Below are 18,095 nucleotides of genomic sequence, written 5' to 3'. Positions count from 1 at the left end.
TATGCTCGACCGCACAGCACAGCCAAAACCGCTTGACAGATTTGGACCTTGTGTGGAACAATTTTGGCACAAAGTGTTGGCCCGTGATCCTTTTGTGGTTTGGGGTTATTCCGCCCAGTACTTATTTGACAGAGAAGGGGGTGTCCCCTTCTCAAAAAGAAATAGCTATATCTGCCCTGATACATTGAATATCTGGGTGTGTATAAATGAACAGCAGTTATCTATTTTTTTTTTCTTTTTTTTTTTCTTCTTTCCTCAATACTAGTAATAGCTGCGGGTATACCCCAGGGTATCGCAAAATAACTCAGAAAAAAAGCCATTTGCAGGTCAAAAAATATGAAAACGCTAGAGGTGGGCGGGGAGGTAAGAGCACACCAAGTGACATTTTGTAGTTGCAGAGGTCGTGGAAAGGGTTAGGGGGGGTTGGGGACCAAGTTTGTAACACAAGGATCAATCATTTGTCACATACCCTCGGGTATGACCTGGGGTATTACCCTGGGTACCCGACATTTAACTGATCTAGATTACAGATATGACAATTGTTGTGGGGGAATAGGAGAGGGCCTGCCATCGGGCAGTGGGGGTCGGGGGGGCAGGCACACATGAGGGGTCACTTGGTGAAGGTCTCGCAGGGCAGGGAAGCTTTTATTTTCTGCAGTTTCTTTCCGATAAACGAGCGGTAGAATGACTACAAATAACCAAGGTATCTGTAGTTCATTATAATGCACCCACGGCCATTGAAAAAAAAGATCTAAAACAAAAATTATATATTTTTACAGCTACAGTGACGTCGCAGGTGAGAAATCACTTGCCATGGCCAGTGGCTGTTACTTTTGAAACAAATTGAGAGTAGCCAAGGCCAAAGGCCATGGCTAGTAAGCAGGGAGTGATTTCAAAAATAAAGTGGGCACGGCTGAAGTCCGTGGCCACTGGCCATGGCTGCAGGAAAGGTCCATTGGCACAGAAAAATATATAGAGGCCATGAAAAAACTATGTTATAACAAAACCCTTGAAATTCAAAGAAAACGAAAAGTACAGTTAAGGTGAGTATACTTAATGCAACATAACCATTGAATTTCAGCGCATTGGAAAACTCGGAACCGGCTTAACTCTGTGCATTCCCGCTGCAAAGCCCAGGAGCACATATAAGAGAAGGAATTAGAATGCCATACAAAATGGCATAATGGTGAAATATGGCATTATGGGGGAGATGAATGTGCCAAGATAAGCTGGTCCAAGTTTAATGTGCTGAATTTTAAGGGTTTTGTTGCATTAAGTTTACTCACCTTAACTGCACTTCAACTAAAGTATTTTTTCCTTGAATATATATTCATATATTTACTGAATACGCAACAAAACCCTTAAAATTCAGCGGATGTGGGAAATCATGACCAGATTAACTCGGCACACTCCAATTCCCCCATAATGTCATTTTGTATGTCCTTGTGATCCCTTCTCTTATAATATGTATGTACCCATGGGCTTTGCAACGAGAACGTGCTGAGTTAAGCTGGTCATGACTTCCACATCTGCTGATTTCACTTGTTTTGTTGCGTTAAATCTGCAACTTAACTGCACTTCAACTAAAGTTTACTTGATGCATTTCAAGGGTTTTGTTATACCATAGTTTTTTACGGCCCACTAGCCATGGTCTTCGCCAATGGCAAGTGGCCATGGCCCTTGGCCGTGTTCACTGTAAAAGTTTCCCTCAATATGTTTCTTTTACACCGACAAGGTGGCCCACGGCCTTTGGCCGTGACCACTCTACATGTCTTTAGGGCCCTGCTAGCCAGGGCCATTGGCCCTGGTGGCCGTGCCCAATGTATATTTTAAAACACTAGTGGGCCAGCTACTAGCCATGACGTTGTCCCATGATCAGTGGCCACAGCCTTCAGCCATGTCTACTGTACATGTTCCCCCCCAATATGTTTCTTTTGGACCCACTAGATGGCCACATCCTTCAGCATTGCCCACTATGCATGCAAAGCACCATGGGAGACATCTGTATCATTTTGGGAGAAGAGGGCACCCCCCTACGCCGTCAAATATTTTTTTTTAAAACTACTAACGTCACAGCGCAGTTTCTCAACAAAAATTACAATTGGTAATTTGGTACGATGTGCCGGGGTACTAATGGCAATATGACCCTCGGAGAGGGGCCATTACCAATTGGGTAATCCACCCAGCCTCTTTTAAAGCCCTCTCTTCGCTCAAACTTCTCACTGTGTCCACGGGGGCATTACCCAACCGGTAATGGCCCACCTCCTCGGGTAATATTGCCTAAATAAACAGTTGACATTGGAAATGTTTGGATTTTCAAGTCGTGTCGCATCAGTATACGCTTTTAAGGCATTGGTAAAATTAGGAAAGAAATGGTCTTAGCATTTTTTATTCCAGCTACGGAACACTCTTTTTGGTCGGATGTTGACGTACCAGACAAAGAGTGGGCCATTTAATGTAGTAGTTTCATTATCTTTTCATTGCAACTATGAATATAGTTTATAATTTTAAAAACAATGTTTAAGCAGTGCAGGTTTATGTTTTAATGTAGATCATTGGTTAAAGGCAACCATATTTGAAAGAAGGTCTTGGCTAATAAACCCACCGGACAATACAGTAACTTTTTCTGTATATTCAACAAAGAATTTGGTTGGAATAAAAAAGGAACGCGCTATGAATTTCCATGACATTATTTGCATATTTATTTTGGTCTTCATGAAAACACAGCTGGATTTTTTAAAAATGTTTTTATTCATTAGTTCCATGAAAACCAGCTTTACAAAAATCACATTAGTTTTTATAAATAATGTATTATGTGATTTAGTGGTGTTCTGGCTCTGGGAAACGTATTTGAACCTCACTCAACGAGCATCGTGGAGGGCCTGTTGCAAATACAAGAATGGTGAGTCTCAGTGCACCATGTGGTTACCTATTAGTTCCCTGCTGTCCCAGCTGGGTCTTTAGTTGCGCAATTGTGTATGCAACACATAGCTGTGGTCGTATACACTGTTAAGCCAAAAAAAGTATGATTTTTCTTTTTTATAAATCCTGTAGCAGGCGACTTTCCCTCCTACTAGCTAAGCACAGTACCTTTTTTCTTAGCATAACGGCGATTGTTTTTTTTTATTTTTTAGGACGGAAACGGTTGGAATGACAGTGTGTGCTATGCCGATTTTGGGTTTAGAGGTTAGATATATGCTCAGGCTCTTCTTTGGCACCCACACTTTCTGTTCATATTAGGATGATACACTGTCCTTAGTGACTTGTCCGTGGTACTCAAAAGGGAGATGAAGTTAAGATTTCATAGTCAATTCTGCCAAATAATGTCTCTTAACGATATTTGGCTGTTTCTGTGCTCCCCTTGTTCACCCAGCCATTTCTTAAGCGCAAAGAAACTGATGTGATCTGAAGCGTGATGAAAACATTTGTATGCAATTACGTTATTTTGAGTACGTACTAGATGGGCACTATGTTCTGGACTCCCCTAGCGATTCACTCAGTTTGCTTCATGCCATTGTTAAAAGGTGGTTGCTTATGACTAGCTGCATGGTCACGGGTGAGTAGAGGTGCTGCCCACACCTCTTTTGGGAAGGCAACTTGTCTGTACCCGGTTACCTTGCTTTATTTATAAGATTAATTAATATCTACATAAAAGGTTTTAACTTGAGTGTGGTTTTTATTTATTGTTTACAAGTGGTCAGTCGACAAGTGTTTTGACCCAACAGGGTCCTTATCAAGACTGGTTAGAAGTTCAACTGTCGTGCTGTAAGTCTCCTCCGGATGGTGATGGAGGGTATCAGGTGGCAGGCAGTTCGGTGAGCGAAGCTGGACGGACGGCTGCAGGCTGGCCTATGCAGCGGGTCAGGGGTCAGGATTCGTTGTCTTAGTTCTGGTTGGTGGTTCTGAAGCACTGGTATGCGGCGTAACAGTCAGCAGTGCAGTGGGTTGCAACTAGAGGGGCTTGACTGGCTTGAAAGTGTCATTTAAGGTGGATGTCGGTAGATGCTTGTCGATGCACTCCTCCTAGCTTCTTCCCTGGGCTTGTGTCTTCCTTTATGATGGATGGCCCATGGCTTAGGAGAGTGTTGCAGGAAGCTGCCTTGTCCTTAGTTTGGTTCAGAGACTCTCTAGCATTTCCCACCTAGGAAGCTTGCTGCAGAGCCTGTGGGCTGGCTGGGTACCGGTTCTGGAGCTGCTGGAGGGCCCACTGGACTCTGCATCTCCCACTGTTCCCTTGGAGTTGTTTAGGGGTGGGATATTGCTTCCCTCTGGAGGTCCAGGCATTCCTCCACTGGCGGAAGATGTAAGGCAGACTACCTTCAGCCAGGGTCCAATGATGAGTTCTTCCTTCTGCTTCTGGTGAATCCTTCTGATGATCTGCAAAAAGAGGGGCTTAGCCCTCTTTTAAATCCAATTGGACAACCTGGATTGATGTAGGCTAAGCCTATCTTTAATGAGACGATCCTGGGTCCCCACCAACAATCTCCTGTATGCCGATGTCATAATCTGAGTGCTCTGCATCAGAAAAGGTAAAGGGGTGAAAACATGTAATACTAAATCCCACCCATCTTCTTGTCTGTTGTGGATAAAAGGGGCCCCCTGGTAAATGGAGCTCACTGTGATTCCTGTTTAAAGCGAAGAGTCTCCCTTGAAGCTGGCGAGACCAGACTTCCTGGCTCTCGAACCACATATTCTAACCTTCTGAATGGGGGCCCCCTTCTGGGATGACTACTGTCAACACGCAGTCCCAGACGTGACATTTAACTGTCAATAGATTCTGAGGGCGGAAGCTGGCTTCAGGTTGACAGTGTATACGAAAGGGTGTTGGGGTTTCCTGTCTCCTTTGTTAGCCTCTGCAGCCAGGCCCCTTGAGGGCCAGTTTGAATAAAACTCTTATTGGTATGCGACTGCTGCCATCAGCTATATGGCTCAACAAAAAGGACAAGGCAGATACATGGATCCTTTGTTAGGTAATTAGGCTGGCAATGGCAGGGGGAAGGGTTGGCCCTCCCCCTTCAGGAGATGAATTGTGTACTCCACCTGTCAGATCCCAACTAAATATGACTGGGGGACTGCACCCGTAGGCTGTGTCCACCCAGAGTACACTGTTCTATGTCATGTGGTGAGCATAGGAAAAAAATGTGTGCGGAGTAGCCCCACACATTTTCCAGAGGTTCATCTATCATCATTCAACTTCATTTAAAATATGTAAAAATCCCTGGCGAGCGTGCACCCACCGTGTGGATGGTCGAATTCCGCACACGACGGCAGCAATGTGCACTGCCACAACTATAATCTGGTAAGTAGGGCTGGGGGGGGGTTAAAATTAAGAGGGTAAGGGAAGATGGTGGAGTGGGGGAAGCAGCCATCGGGTTGCTCGGAACGCTTGCTTTTATCCGTAGATTCAGCCCACGATATGAGTAACCTGATTGGTTGCTCTCCTCGCCCTGGGTGCTAATGAAATGTGTGTGTTGTGTGTAGGTTCTTTATTTTTTTATTACGATTGCTCTTTCTAACATCTGATAGTCTGTACATTTTGATCTTCCTGGAATGTGCTTTTCAGGACTAATTTGGATTTGTTTTGATCAACAGGTGTTCATTTGAATTCTGAAGTTAAGTAAAAATTAGTACCTCCGACCATCATGAGCGTGTACAGCATATCACTGCCAGGACCCGGCCCTTTTGGTTTTAGGCTTCAGGGAGGCCGAGATTTCAACACGCCACTGACTATCGCAAGGGTAAGCACATCTTGACACAGACGCCTACTTGATTTGTTTATAACAATTGTTTGTACCAACTGGGACCCTCACTAGGAATGTCTTCCTTTTGGTATTACATGCCCCAGTTCCAAACCATTGACATTTTGTGGTATCCAATATCTGCAGATTGCAAATGTGTTTTTTTGCCTTTAATGCATGTTCAAAATGCAATGGTACAATTTAATGGAATGAATGAACATGCACTAGATACGTTTGGCACATGCAGTAAGTATATTCACTGTTCTTCAAAGGGCACACACACGTTAAATGGCGTTCACTTAAGCAATGTTGAATAGTAAAGGGAAGGGTGAACTTGTGAGGAGGAACATGGGTATGTCACTGTCGATAAAGGTTCAGCCAAGAAAACGCGATAGTGCAAATCGGTTTCTTGCACAGTTATCAGTGATTCTCAGATTAATGTACTTTTCAGGTTTTGCAGCGCTTCATTCAGGCTCTGTGTTGCTTGTGTCTGTCCATTTCACATTCTAAGTGTTTCGGGCCCCTGAGCACCACTGTCGGACTCTAGGCACTTGCTGAAATTTCACAACCCCCTTCTCACATTTTAGGCACTTTCTAAAACGTACCTGGCTGCCTTCTAGGCTTCTGAACACTTTCTAGAACCTCTCGGTTTCTTCTGTGTCTTTCAGGCTTCTCAAGACCAGCCTCTGGCTCTGGGTTCCTCGTCCAGCTTCTCTGCCTACATTTGGGGGTTGGAAGCTGTTGTCTTCATCAGCGTGTCAGTCCAGCATGTCCATGATTCCTTCCCCAAGCTCCAGTCAACAACTCCTTATGTTTCAGAAGTATTTCCGTTCTTATAAACCCTCCGCTTGAACCCTGATTTATATGGTGCTTTCATCCCCTTCATTTGAATTCTATTGGCTCTGGGGGTTGAAGCTCTACCTTTCTTCTCCCATCACAATCTGCTTTCTGGCCCTTGTCGCACTGCCGGGGACGGCGAGATGATAGAAATCAGGCCGACCATCTTGGATTCTTCTACGTAACCCATTTATGGGAGCCACAAGGGATGCGCCTTGGAGATAACATGTCATTAAGCAGTGGTTTCAACTTAACCAACCATTTTATTATCTCGGGATATGTGTTTGTTTACATATTACCACCCCGAAATAAGTCATCCTAGCCCATGTGTCTCACAAAACATCACCTGCCGTACGCGACAAGAGTTGCAGCCTAAATACTGACCTCGGATATCTTACGAGCCGTTACTTTACTTTAAAGATTTATACTGTGCAACCTATGGACACGGAGGCCTATGGGAGCAACGCTTATAAAACACAACCTATGCGATACTGGGGAGAATGCCAACCACAGACTAAACAACACTTTGTGACTATTAAGGGAAGTGTCTTCAATTTCGTTTTAAAGTTTTCAATGACACCCATCTTTCTGAGCTCTCCTGGGAGGGCATTCCAGGCCATGGGAGCGACTGCATAAAAAGCACCCTTTTTCACTTGGGCGAGCAGACACCTAGGCTCTTTCAGCTGGTGTGTATGGTTTGATCGGAGTGTTAGTCACAGACTTCACAGATAAAGCCTTGCTCAGATACGAAGGACCAGTGCCTGTGAGGCTTTTATGCACAATGACCAGAAGGCAGAACTTAATCCTTTCTTCAATGGGTAACCAATGTAGGTCTCTTCTTGTATTTGTTACATGATCTCTTTGTATTTGGTTCCACTGGTCAACTTCAATTCGAACATTGGTTTCTCTAGAGGTCAAGGTCTGCGTGAATGTCAATTGTGTCACAGCCTGGTCAGAATGGACTATCCAGCTATATCTGCAATGGCAGTAAGTGATTACTTGTGAACATTATGATGCAACGGCTACAGATTGCTGGCAGATTTATAGTGCTGATCTTTCTGGCTGGTATCTACCAACATCTGATACCTTGGAACATTGGTGTGGCACAAGAGGATGGAATTGTCAACTGGAACACGTTCCATTGATTTAGTCTGGATCAGATGTATTAAAGACAGAAAGGTGTGCTTTGATGTCCACTCTTTTTATGGGCTTCTGCTTGGCGTGGTCACTAGCTGCACAGACGAACAGCGACCTGATGGCAATTCAAAGAGCAAGCAGACAAAAGGTGACAACATTCAGGGCACTCCTGGCATGAGCCTGACTCACTCTCTTGTATGTAGCCGCACTTTCAGCTGCCACACAGGCTTCCACAAAAACTGTGCAGCACGAAGAAATCAACACTGTGAACAGCGGCATCATCAATCCCCAATGTCTGCCCAAGGGATGTGGGCCAGTATCCCCCTAGCCGCATGGTTTATGCATGATAATCACTTTATAGCCACCCAAGCAAAGGAACAGAAATAAATCCACAATTCTTCTCATTGTCATGCACAGTATTCATCGAGTTACAATCTTCGAAATACATGGTCTTGCAAATGTGAAGTATTGCATGGCTGATAACCAAAATACAATACAGATGAACTCGCATGATGTAGTTCAGACCAGGCTTACCTGACAGCAAGTGCTTGAGGCAATGAGTGGATGTTTGTCTAATCTGGAGGAAATGTTATCCTTTCAAAGAGAAACTCGTATCCCAATAATGGGGTTTTTATTTGCCAGTTGGAACTCATGCCATTCCTACTGGATACCTTGAGGGAGATGAGACGAGGGCGATTTCTCCATTAGGTATCACCAAATCCTGTAAATATCATAAAGATGCTGTGTGGGTGGCGGTTTACTGTAATGAACTTGGCTTGCACAGTTGTAGTTTCATAACGAAAGGAGATATTCCTGCTGCCTGGACATTTAGGACTGACTTGTATCGTAGCCATATTGATTTATATAATGTTGCATTCACTCAATTGGGTGGTAGTGGACGATTTTGCGATTATAGAGCATCTTCAAAGGGATCATGAACCCCTGGTGCTAACATTGGCGCTTGATTGGTCATCATTTGCTATCATTAACTAGAGCAAGGAAACTGTTACTCCACCTTCTTAAAAAATAAAAAAAAAAATACAGGAATGGGAAAAATCATTTTGTGGTCGAGAATTGATGTAACAACTGCAATCTGTCATGCTACATTTTTTTTTCAATGGTGGGTGATCTGGATTCCACTCCTTCATCTCGTACATGCAGCTTTACCCAATCTTGAAACGTATGGCTTTACTACTAGTAGTTAAGGAGAAGCTGGGGAAAGATACCAAATAGTTAGTGCTCAAGCAGTTGATGCAAAAGATGAGTGCTGTTGCTGGCAAATAGTGGCAAAATGGGATGTGGTAGAATAAGGAAAATGAATGGCTCATATCCCCAAGGAGGTATTGTATTCACTTTTCCCAAACAGAGCCCTACCGAAGAAGGAACATGGAGGTGGGGGAGGGGGGGTGATCAACACTGTGGGTTTGCGAGAAGGCAATTTGATTTTAATGAGGAGGTATGGTCACTCATTTTCAATATAAAAACTGATAAGTCTCTCTTGGTCCATATTTAGTACCAGTGAATCTGTTGAAAAGTGAGCTAACTATTTGGGTACTATTTTTATTATAAAGTGTTATTGCCAGACCTGATACCCGGGGTAGAAGGCACTAGTCAGAAATGGTACTTGTCTTCAAAAAGGGTGACCAGGTGAATCTTGCCAACTATTGCCCTGATAATATCGTTACAAAAATGTGAAAGAGTGTTATTGTCTAGGTTGGTAACCTGGGTATCGGAGGAAAATATCCTCGCAAATGCCCAAGCTGGATTTCAGAAGGCAACAGTGAATCCGTTTTTTAAACTGTATTTATTAGCACAGAAGTTTGTGTTTCTGAAGAAAATAGACCTGAATTTTAACAGCCATTGCTGTTTTCCCCGGTGCTTCATTATGTAAAGAGGGATCATGTGGATCCTATGGAGGAACGGGGTTCTTGTGTATCCGTAATTTAGATAAATCATACTATGCTGTGGTGCGGTTTACTGAAGGTGGTGAAAGCACACACTCCTTTTCTTAATTCTGGCATTAGACAGCGGTGCATATTAGCACCCAGTTTGTTCTCACTCTACATAAATCTGATGGCATTCAAAATAAATAGTTTTTAAGCAGATGCCCCATCCTTGTGGGAGAGAAATTGGAACTCCCTCCTCTAATATTTTAATACACAGATTGGACTTCAAAGGCAAATTAACTTGTATAATTCAATATGTAATAGAAAAGGACTGCACATGAATACTAAAAGTACTGTATGACTTTCTATCCCAAAAAGGAAATTGTGTATATATTACACTGACTGATGAAAGGCTAGAAGAGGTGGATTAATTTGATTATTTAGGAACATGCACAGCTCAGAATGGACGTTGAATGGCCCAAATAAAGGGCAACTTGACGTCCCCCATATCCGGGGGAGCAGTAACAGGATTTATGAAAGAAATATGGGGTATGCGAGATACCAGTAGTAACAACTGAACAGCAGAAAATGGTACAATGAAAGGGTTATTATATCAATCCCCTCTACTGTTCCAAATATTCTGCTCCTCTTAATATTGAGTCCTAAAGGTATAAAAGCAGAAGCTAGGATGGACCAATATTCTATTGGGTGAAATTGTTTACTTCGCAGGACTTGTACCTGGGCGGGATTGCCATGAAAGATCTAATACACCACGGGCTAATCCCTCCCCCCCCCATGGCTATCTTTATATTAAACCGATTAGTCTAAATTATTTCTAAATTTAGTTTAAACTACACAATAGCACATACAAGACAAAACTCTAACGTATGCTTATGAAGACTGATGTATAGATAATGGGTGGGTACTTATAATAAGTGCATAGACTCCTATTTTGTTTCCGATTTAAATATTTATCGGAGATTGAGTGCTTTCCTGAGAGAGTTTTGTTTTTAGAAGTTCAGATTAGAGCTACTGCCTTGGGTAAAATGGAGTTATAGCACGTTAGTAGAGAATTGTACATTTTGTCCAGGCATTATTGAGAATTAGTAACCTATAAATAAGTTCACTGTTAGTTCCCATGGAAGATTGATTTTGAGACTCAGGAGCTATATGAAGAACAGAAGCTAATTGATATAAGGTATGGATATTGTGTGTTTAAAAAAAAATGTGTGTGTATTTTATTGGTAGTGTGGAATATCGTCTTTATGGAAGGTGCTGTATTATGCACCAGCACTTCATATCTTTTTAAATATATACAAATACCTGCATGGAAGCAAAGGCTTTAAGCTAGGGACCTTTGGCATTGGGTTTCCTGTTAATGTTTGTTCATCAGAAATTGTAGTTTTATTATATATGTTAAACGGGATTAGATTAATGGTGAAGACGTGCAAGCAGAACACTTGATTCCACTTTCAATTTGATATATTTTAATTTTGTATGAACTAGGGTTGTTAGTCCCATGAAGAAGGATGTTCTGTATAGGGATGACGATGATTGTTGCTTGCAAATTGTGGTGAAGGTACCTTTTATGGATGTGATGTGTACATTTTTTTTTTTTAATGTTGTGATCTATACAGTACACTGCTGCTTTTAATGAACGACAATGATGATTATCCAGAGTTACACAGTACCTCTTCCCTTTGATATTACCTTCAATTTCCTGAGCAACTTTATCTTCTTTCATCCATGGTTTTAGCCATATGAGTTGCTACACACACTTTCCTGTGTTATTTATTTTGGCGTTTTGTCTGAATGCTGCCTCTGCAAAATCTTTGGGAGCATGGTTATGTCAATGTTTAGTTGAAGAACATCATCTAAATCTGATAGGTTACTGATTGTTGCTCTGTAGATTCACTTAATAACAGCCCCCAACTCTGGCACGTTTGGCCTAGGCGTTCTTATAAAGCCTTCTTTTTGAAAATAATGTATGGAGTGGGTCCAGGGGTCCGACCCCAACATCCCATAGCGGTCTCCCTTTCACGCTTACAATACCCACTCCCTCCAATTTATGGTAATTCGGGTAGTTTTTGTGGAAGGCCTTTTTTAAAAAAAGGCTGTTTGCACCCGTTACTATTTTTTATTTTTTATAGCGCTTAAACCCTACGGACATCCTAGTTCTTTAGCCAAAGTGTGATCTCCCACCACATGGTTTTTAATGCATGTTCAGACTTCGTTCAAGTATGCAAGCTCACGGAATTGACCACTGTTGTTCTTACTTGTTCCTTTAACCATGCTGGAGCATATTTGTTCTTTTTTTTTTTTTTTTTTTTAAATGTTCTCCAAAAAATGTAGGAATTCTTTTTGTTGTATTTTTGTCAGTGATATTGAAATGTCACTGCAGTGGGACTTTAGAACTTTGAATAAAATGTTTGAGGTACTGGTGTAGGTCACCAGATGTCCCAGTTTTGCTGGTATTCTCCAGGCGTTTGCCCCTTGGTCCCGGCGTCGCGAGAGTTTTTTTTTTTCAATTTTAAAATCCCGTCCTGGGGTGGGTGGCTATGTCTCGGTTTTTGCCGTGAACCAATTGACAAATCCCGAAATCATGCCTGGTGCTACTTGCTTTTCATGCCCCCTTTTCCTCCCTGGCCTCTCTCTTCCAATGAGAGTTCTGTGCCTTTGAACAAACCCTTGTATTTTGCAATGTAACAGGCAACTGACATAGATGTAGGACTAATTTTAGTCCAAGGTGTGTTTTTAGTCTTTTTTTTTTTTTGTTTTTTGTTTCTCTGCTAAAACTGTAGTCCTGTTTCTTTGTCTAATGGCCATTCTGTGTTATTTTCTTTTTCTTTTTTCTTTATTTTTTTTCTTTTTTTATAGTTTAATTCTGGTCTCCCTATACTATTGTTTGCCATCTCATTCTTGAATTTAGTACATTTTGTGTTTTTGAAATGTATATGTACTATTTCGTTCATTCGTGTTCAGAAAGTATTGTTGCGTTTTACAACTGGTGAGGGATTAAATCGACATAGGCCATTTTAAATTCATATTAGTATCCGGCGAAGGGGGTGTGATGGCCTCCCGTCCAATGGGGAGGCTCAGAACGCGGGAGTGACCAGACTGTAAGCCCGCTGCCCTGATCCTCCTCAGGGCTGGCCGCCGCCATCTCCCCTCGCCAGGGAATGAGATTAGTTCTTCGCTCTGGCCTGTAACTATGGGCCCGAGCAATACCCGAAGTGGTAATATGCCCCCCCCCCCCACTCCCCCTCTGACTCCCCAATTTGTGGCTTATTGCTTAAAGTGTAACATTATCTATACGTACAGATGCCCAGTGCGATGGGTAATTGAACATTGAGGTTCCTGATTATACCTTGAAGCTGTGAAATTCAAACAGATACCAGAGTAAATAAACTAGCATGGTAAACATACAAGTGGGCCAGTAGTGAGGACGTATTTGTTGTTATCTTTACTGCGATAATGGAAATACATGCACCTTTGACACCTCTTTTATAATGGCAACAGTTTTTTTTCTGTAGATGTATCTTTGAAGGGTCATTAGCAGGTATTTTAAACTTGACAAACGAAGTTGAGTCCTATTAGGCAAGTGAAATTCAGTGATGTAACTCATAAGGGATCCCTCTTTTTCTTTTTTACGGTTAAATACAAAGCATGTTACTTTGATGTCTGTGTTTACTTAGAAATTGATAGCCAGTAAGGTTGGGTACTCTAAGCATCGTAGAGAACTTCCACCCCCCCTCCCCATAGTAGGCTCCAGCGCAAACCACGCTGCCGTCTGCCAATTAGGAGAGAGATCACTCAAGTGAACTTACTTTGCTCGCTCCTCCATGCACCTCTCCTCCCTCCCTTCACGGTTACAGCTCAAGTCAAGGACGAAAATGATCTTTGAAAACTACTGCCAATGGGTTTAAAAAACAAATCTGGAAGAATGCAGGCAGAAATGTGTGTCTGAAGATATTACATATAACATTAAAAGGTCTGCCATAATTATATGTGTTAAAGTTTTTTTTTTTATGAATTTTTATTGATTTCCTTCAATAAGTGCAACTCGGTACATGTTAACTTCACAGTACAGTTCAATCACAAGCAAATGTAGTATTCGTAAGGTAATTGTGAATAGAAGACAACAACAGAGATGAAAGGGAAAAAGCTGACACTTGACGAGTGCCTCCACCCCACCCACCGCCCTCGCTCATTACAACTCCAAGAACAAGTCGGACAGAACAGGCAGTGCTTCACTCTGCACCATTTGCACCACATAATGTGCATGGCATAAATCACCTTACAGATTTTCTGCCCACAAATGTGGGTCAATAGACTACCTGGGACAATTTCGTCGGCATTACTTATTACTCGCAATGATGAGCCTGGTCAATTGGTTTTACAGAATCCCAACATGCTGTGTAACATTCTAAGAATGGCAACCATTTCATGCCGATGTTCTTTCTAGATCCCTGCCCTGCCCTGCACAGCGGCTGTGAGGCTTTCCATTTCGTAAATGGCATGTGCTTTAAGTGTTAACATTTTTATTTACTCGGACTGAAAATGAAAGCTATATTCGTGATTTTTGGAAGCCTATTTGGTGGGAAATTGTTTTTGAGAAGGGGATCTATGCATGTGGGAGGCAAAGTAGGCTTGTTTCCAGATTTGCAGTGTAGCAGAGAATGGTTTTGCATTGGGCTACTTCACAGGCAAGCATTTTCTGTGTATAGGAATTCCATTCAGCGTGACCCCTCACTAGCTCTAGGAAGCGGCAGAGGAGATTAGAAGATGTATTTTAGCAGGAGCATCTAAAACCTGAATTTCTCTATCTGGAGCAGGATAGTTCATGGGCTCCGGTTTAGATTAGATTGCGACACAAGGGATGTGATCAGAGTTGGGAGGCAGGAACATAAAACTTGGGGTGGTACTGCACTATAGACTGTTTTTACTTGATTGCCTTCTCGTACTAACCGCTTCAGGCAGAGGGTGACCAAGTGACTTGTCTAAAATCGCATACTTGGTTCGGTCCAGTACTATGTTTTGAACCCAGATGCCTGGATCAAAGACCAGCATCATGAGAAGTATCCCACATCTTTGCTGGTGCTGGTTGGTTTATCTTAACTGGTGGGAATTACAGCTGCCATTTCCATATGGTTTTTCTGTAGCTGCATTTGTGATTTTTAGACCTTGGATTATGTGGGTTGAGCAGAAAAAACGGGGGCCTGCAACGTTTTAAGAATGGCAACTGACACTACCATCTCGTCCAAACATGAAACTGGGGAATCCACTGGCATTTTCTCCAGAGCAATGAGTGGATGTTGCAAAATCTCAAATGCGAGCAGGGAAATGTGGTATAACCATTCAGGTGGAACGGGCTTCATGCGAAGCACTGCGGTAGAGCTGGGAACAAAACGTGGACCGCCCCATGTATTGCAGTGTCCAGTGGATGTAGAAAATACGCCTGAACAATTGGTTGTTTCCAGCCGAGGTCTTGCGAGTGTGCTCAACACGCTGCGGCACTGGCGTGCTCGCCTGCCGTTCTTCTGCTTTACAAACATTGAGAAGTGTTCGGCTGATTTAGGGCTTTTGGACCCTTGTAATATGTTCTGTCCCAAACAGATGTTCGTGCATCGCTGCCCGCTTTTCTAATCCAAAGTTCGTCCCATGGGCTTCAAAAAGACTCAACCGGGTGATTAAAAAAACAGGCACTAATCACTTTTTTTGTTATCTCGCAGAATTCTCGTTTGTAAGCCGTGACCTTGGCTTGGTGCTGCCACGCATGGCATGCTCGCCCCAGAAAGATAAAGAAATGGCACCGCGTGCAAAGTAATTGAGTGCAGACAAATGTGGTGATTATACAAAGATTAAGGAATGAAATCTGGCAAATTAGAGTTTGTGGGGTTTTAACTCATTAGGAGACTTTGTCCATGTTACTTGGGGTTTCCTCTAGAAACAATAGTGCATTTTAAGGAACCAAACGGTCTGATGTAAACCGTGTTTAAATGAGGTGTTTGGTTGCAACAACATATAAATAACGCAAACTAAGTCGCCTACTGGCCACTGCTACTTTACCTCAGGAAGCCCCTTAGCATTTCATCCTCACTAACGCACTTTCAGCCAATGCAGGTGCCCAGGTGAGAAGCCCCGACATCTCTCTGCTGCTGGCAGGTTTGTTTTCAATACATTGCATATGCCCTACTTAAAACTTCAGTGAAACGAATGAGCATTTTTTTCTGAATCAGTTTGAGGATCTCCACTTGCACCCTGCACAATATTGCTTCTTCTGTCAAGGTACATGTATATGATAATGAATGTCCAGTCTGTGTATGTGATGAGTGTAAGTCTCTGTGGGAAATCGCAGACTTCTCACAGACTCGTGATAAACACTGCCTCTGCACAACAGGAAAAACAAGAGCTGGCCATGTGCCGTTCTTAGTAGTTGTGATCCTTGATTCCCAGCCAACTACTCCCCTACCCCTTCACCCCCAAGAAATCCACCCACCTCCCGTACCATCCCCTGCAAAGGTGTGCCTTAAAGTTCAGTAATTCTCAAAATGTAATTTGCTCCAAGTGCGCCAGTTCATGAGTCCAGTTTCATCCCAGGCACACACCCGTGCAGGCTTTGCCCCACGTTCACGCTGGTCATTAACAACATCCCATCAGTTGTTTACAAAGAATTCAAGACGATGTGTATTCTTGTTGTGTTTTCCACTGAGCTTTTATACAGTAACAAGCTACACCATAGTGGCTGTAGTTTGTGTCTCCATAAGGAACATGCTTGATTCCATAAAATCAAAACCTTCCTTTTTGTCTGACAAAAAACAAAGGATACTAGGCGGCTTTCTCTTGCTGACCCTATAATAGGCTGTGCGCAACAGAGAGCCATTTACATTCACAAAGGTACATGCCTTATCCAGTATAGCACATCTAAGACCAGATTGCAGAATCCCCAGGCTGCGCATGGCATAGTACACACCGGCTGTTAACCCCCTCTGCTATGGACACTGCTGCTGTCTCAGTGCTCAGGAGCAGTGCAGCACACATTTCATTATGTTGTCTGTAATGCAACCCCCCCATCACCCAGCCCCCTCCTGTCCTGTCCTGGACTGGACGTTTCTGGTGTCCACCTTTTATCTTTGCAATGTTCACTCTCTGGGTGATCTTTGCATGTGTGCCACCTCCCGAGTAATCCAAAGCATGCTTTCCTATAATCCAAGCATTCCCACCAGCAATCCGATGCCCTCCTTTGCATGGGCCATGCTCCCACGCACATTAGGGCAACACCTCCCACCAGGATGCATGCTTGCAAAAGTAGCAGTCTCTACTTCAGTATTACAGATGGAGCCCCATCCATAATCAGTGACTGCCTCTTGGAATGAAAATGACACAATGAGGACACATGTTTCATGAATAAGACAAAAGTAACTTCGAGTCAACCGGCTTTGGGAGGGCGCTTCCTCTGAGGTGGCTGCTTCTTCACACTAAGGCCCTCAGTAGAAGTGTTGTATTTTGGCTGAAGTATTGCTTCGGTGCTGCTATCAAATGCCCTTCCTGCTCCTGCATGCCCCTGCTCATAACCATCCCAGGATGCCAAGCATCCTTCGTCAATCTGTCTACAATCTTGGCATAACACAGAAGTGGGTATGGAAGCAAAAGGATCAATTTTTCATCTTCAATGCCTCTTGGTGTCTGCCACCAAAGACGACCACATCAACAAAGCAGTTGTACTAACCAAACATTTTGAAATGTCTTTCATCCTAAAATATAATATCCCTTTTAATGTAATGCATATTTTCAGGAAAGAATTGAAAACCTACCTGTTCAGGTGAACCTCTTTGTTTGCTTAAGCTAATACTTAAGATTTGCGCTACCTTGATTACATTCTTCCATCTGCGCCCTGATGCAGGTTCCTGCTGGGTTCCCTTGTGGGATATGTGTGACACAAGTCCTCAAATCAATCCATCATTCACATAGCTGTCTGAAATCTTCTTATCCAGTGATTGGAATGTAGGTACAGACTAGCATAGTAAGAAATGTTTTCATTCCAACTATGCCAGGAAAAATCTCCCAATTAATGTTCTAATAAGAAGACAGTCACCTAAAACCTCTTGCCCAGATGCAAGAAAATGGCCTTGGAAGATTTTCTACAATCTTTTCTCTTTCTTTCTGAATTGTCTTAAAGGTCTAAAAATCTAATGTTAATAATCAACCTTCATAAATTCATGGAATACATAATTACTTATATCGTGCAATATTAAATTGAAATAATTTCTCAAACATTACATAAAAGGCATCCATAAAATATCATGTAAGAATAATATAATTCAGTGTATTTCCAGTTACTTTTCTTCTATAAAACATATTTTCAGATGTTCCCCTTAGCAACCAGGCTCTTCAAAGAAACTGCATACAAGCCCTGTGACCTTCTCCGGCACAGCCCATAATGGGTAGATAAAGGCTGGATGATATTGCTTAAAATTCCCTGCCTTCCATCACGGAA

At 42.6% G+C, this 18,095-nt stretch overlaps 1 protein-coding gene across 7 annotated transcripts in view; it reads left to right on the top strand.

Annotated features, from left to right (window-relative positions):
* Positions 1–18,095, top strand: part of PDLIM5 (PDZ and LIM domain 5) — a 755,773-nt gene that overhangs the window by 22,864 nt on the left and 714,814 nt on the right. For all 7 annotated transcript variants that reach the window (XM_069630553.1, XM_069630555.1, XM_069630557.1 and 4 more), the window contains exon 2: positions 5,593–5,738. In XM_069630553.1, coding sequence (XP_069486654.1) covers positions 5,643–5,738 — 96 coding nt within the window. In that variant the 5' untranslated portion in view covers positions 5,593–5,642. The remainder of the gene's footprint in view (positions 1–5,592; positions 5,739–18,095) is intronic.

The sequence above is a fragment of the Ambystoma mexicanum genome, chromosome 6q (assembly GCF_040938575.1).
Source record: "Ambystoma mexicanum isolate Mex_15411 chromosome 6q, UKY_AmexF1_1, whole genome shotgun sequence".
Classification (NCBI taxonomy): domain Eukaryota; kingdom Metazoa; phylum Chordata; class Amphibia; order Caudata; family Ambystomatidae; genus Ambystoma; species Ambystoma mexicanum.
The sequence above is the reverse complement of the archived record's forward strand: the minus strand, read 5'-3'. Positions and strand labels throughout refer to the sequence as shown.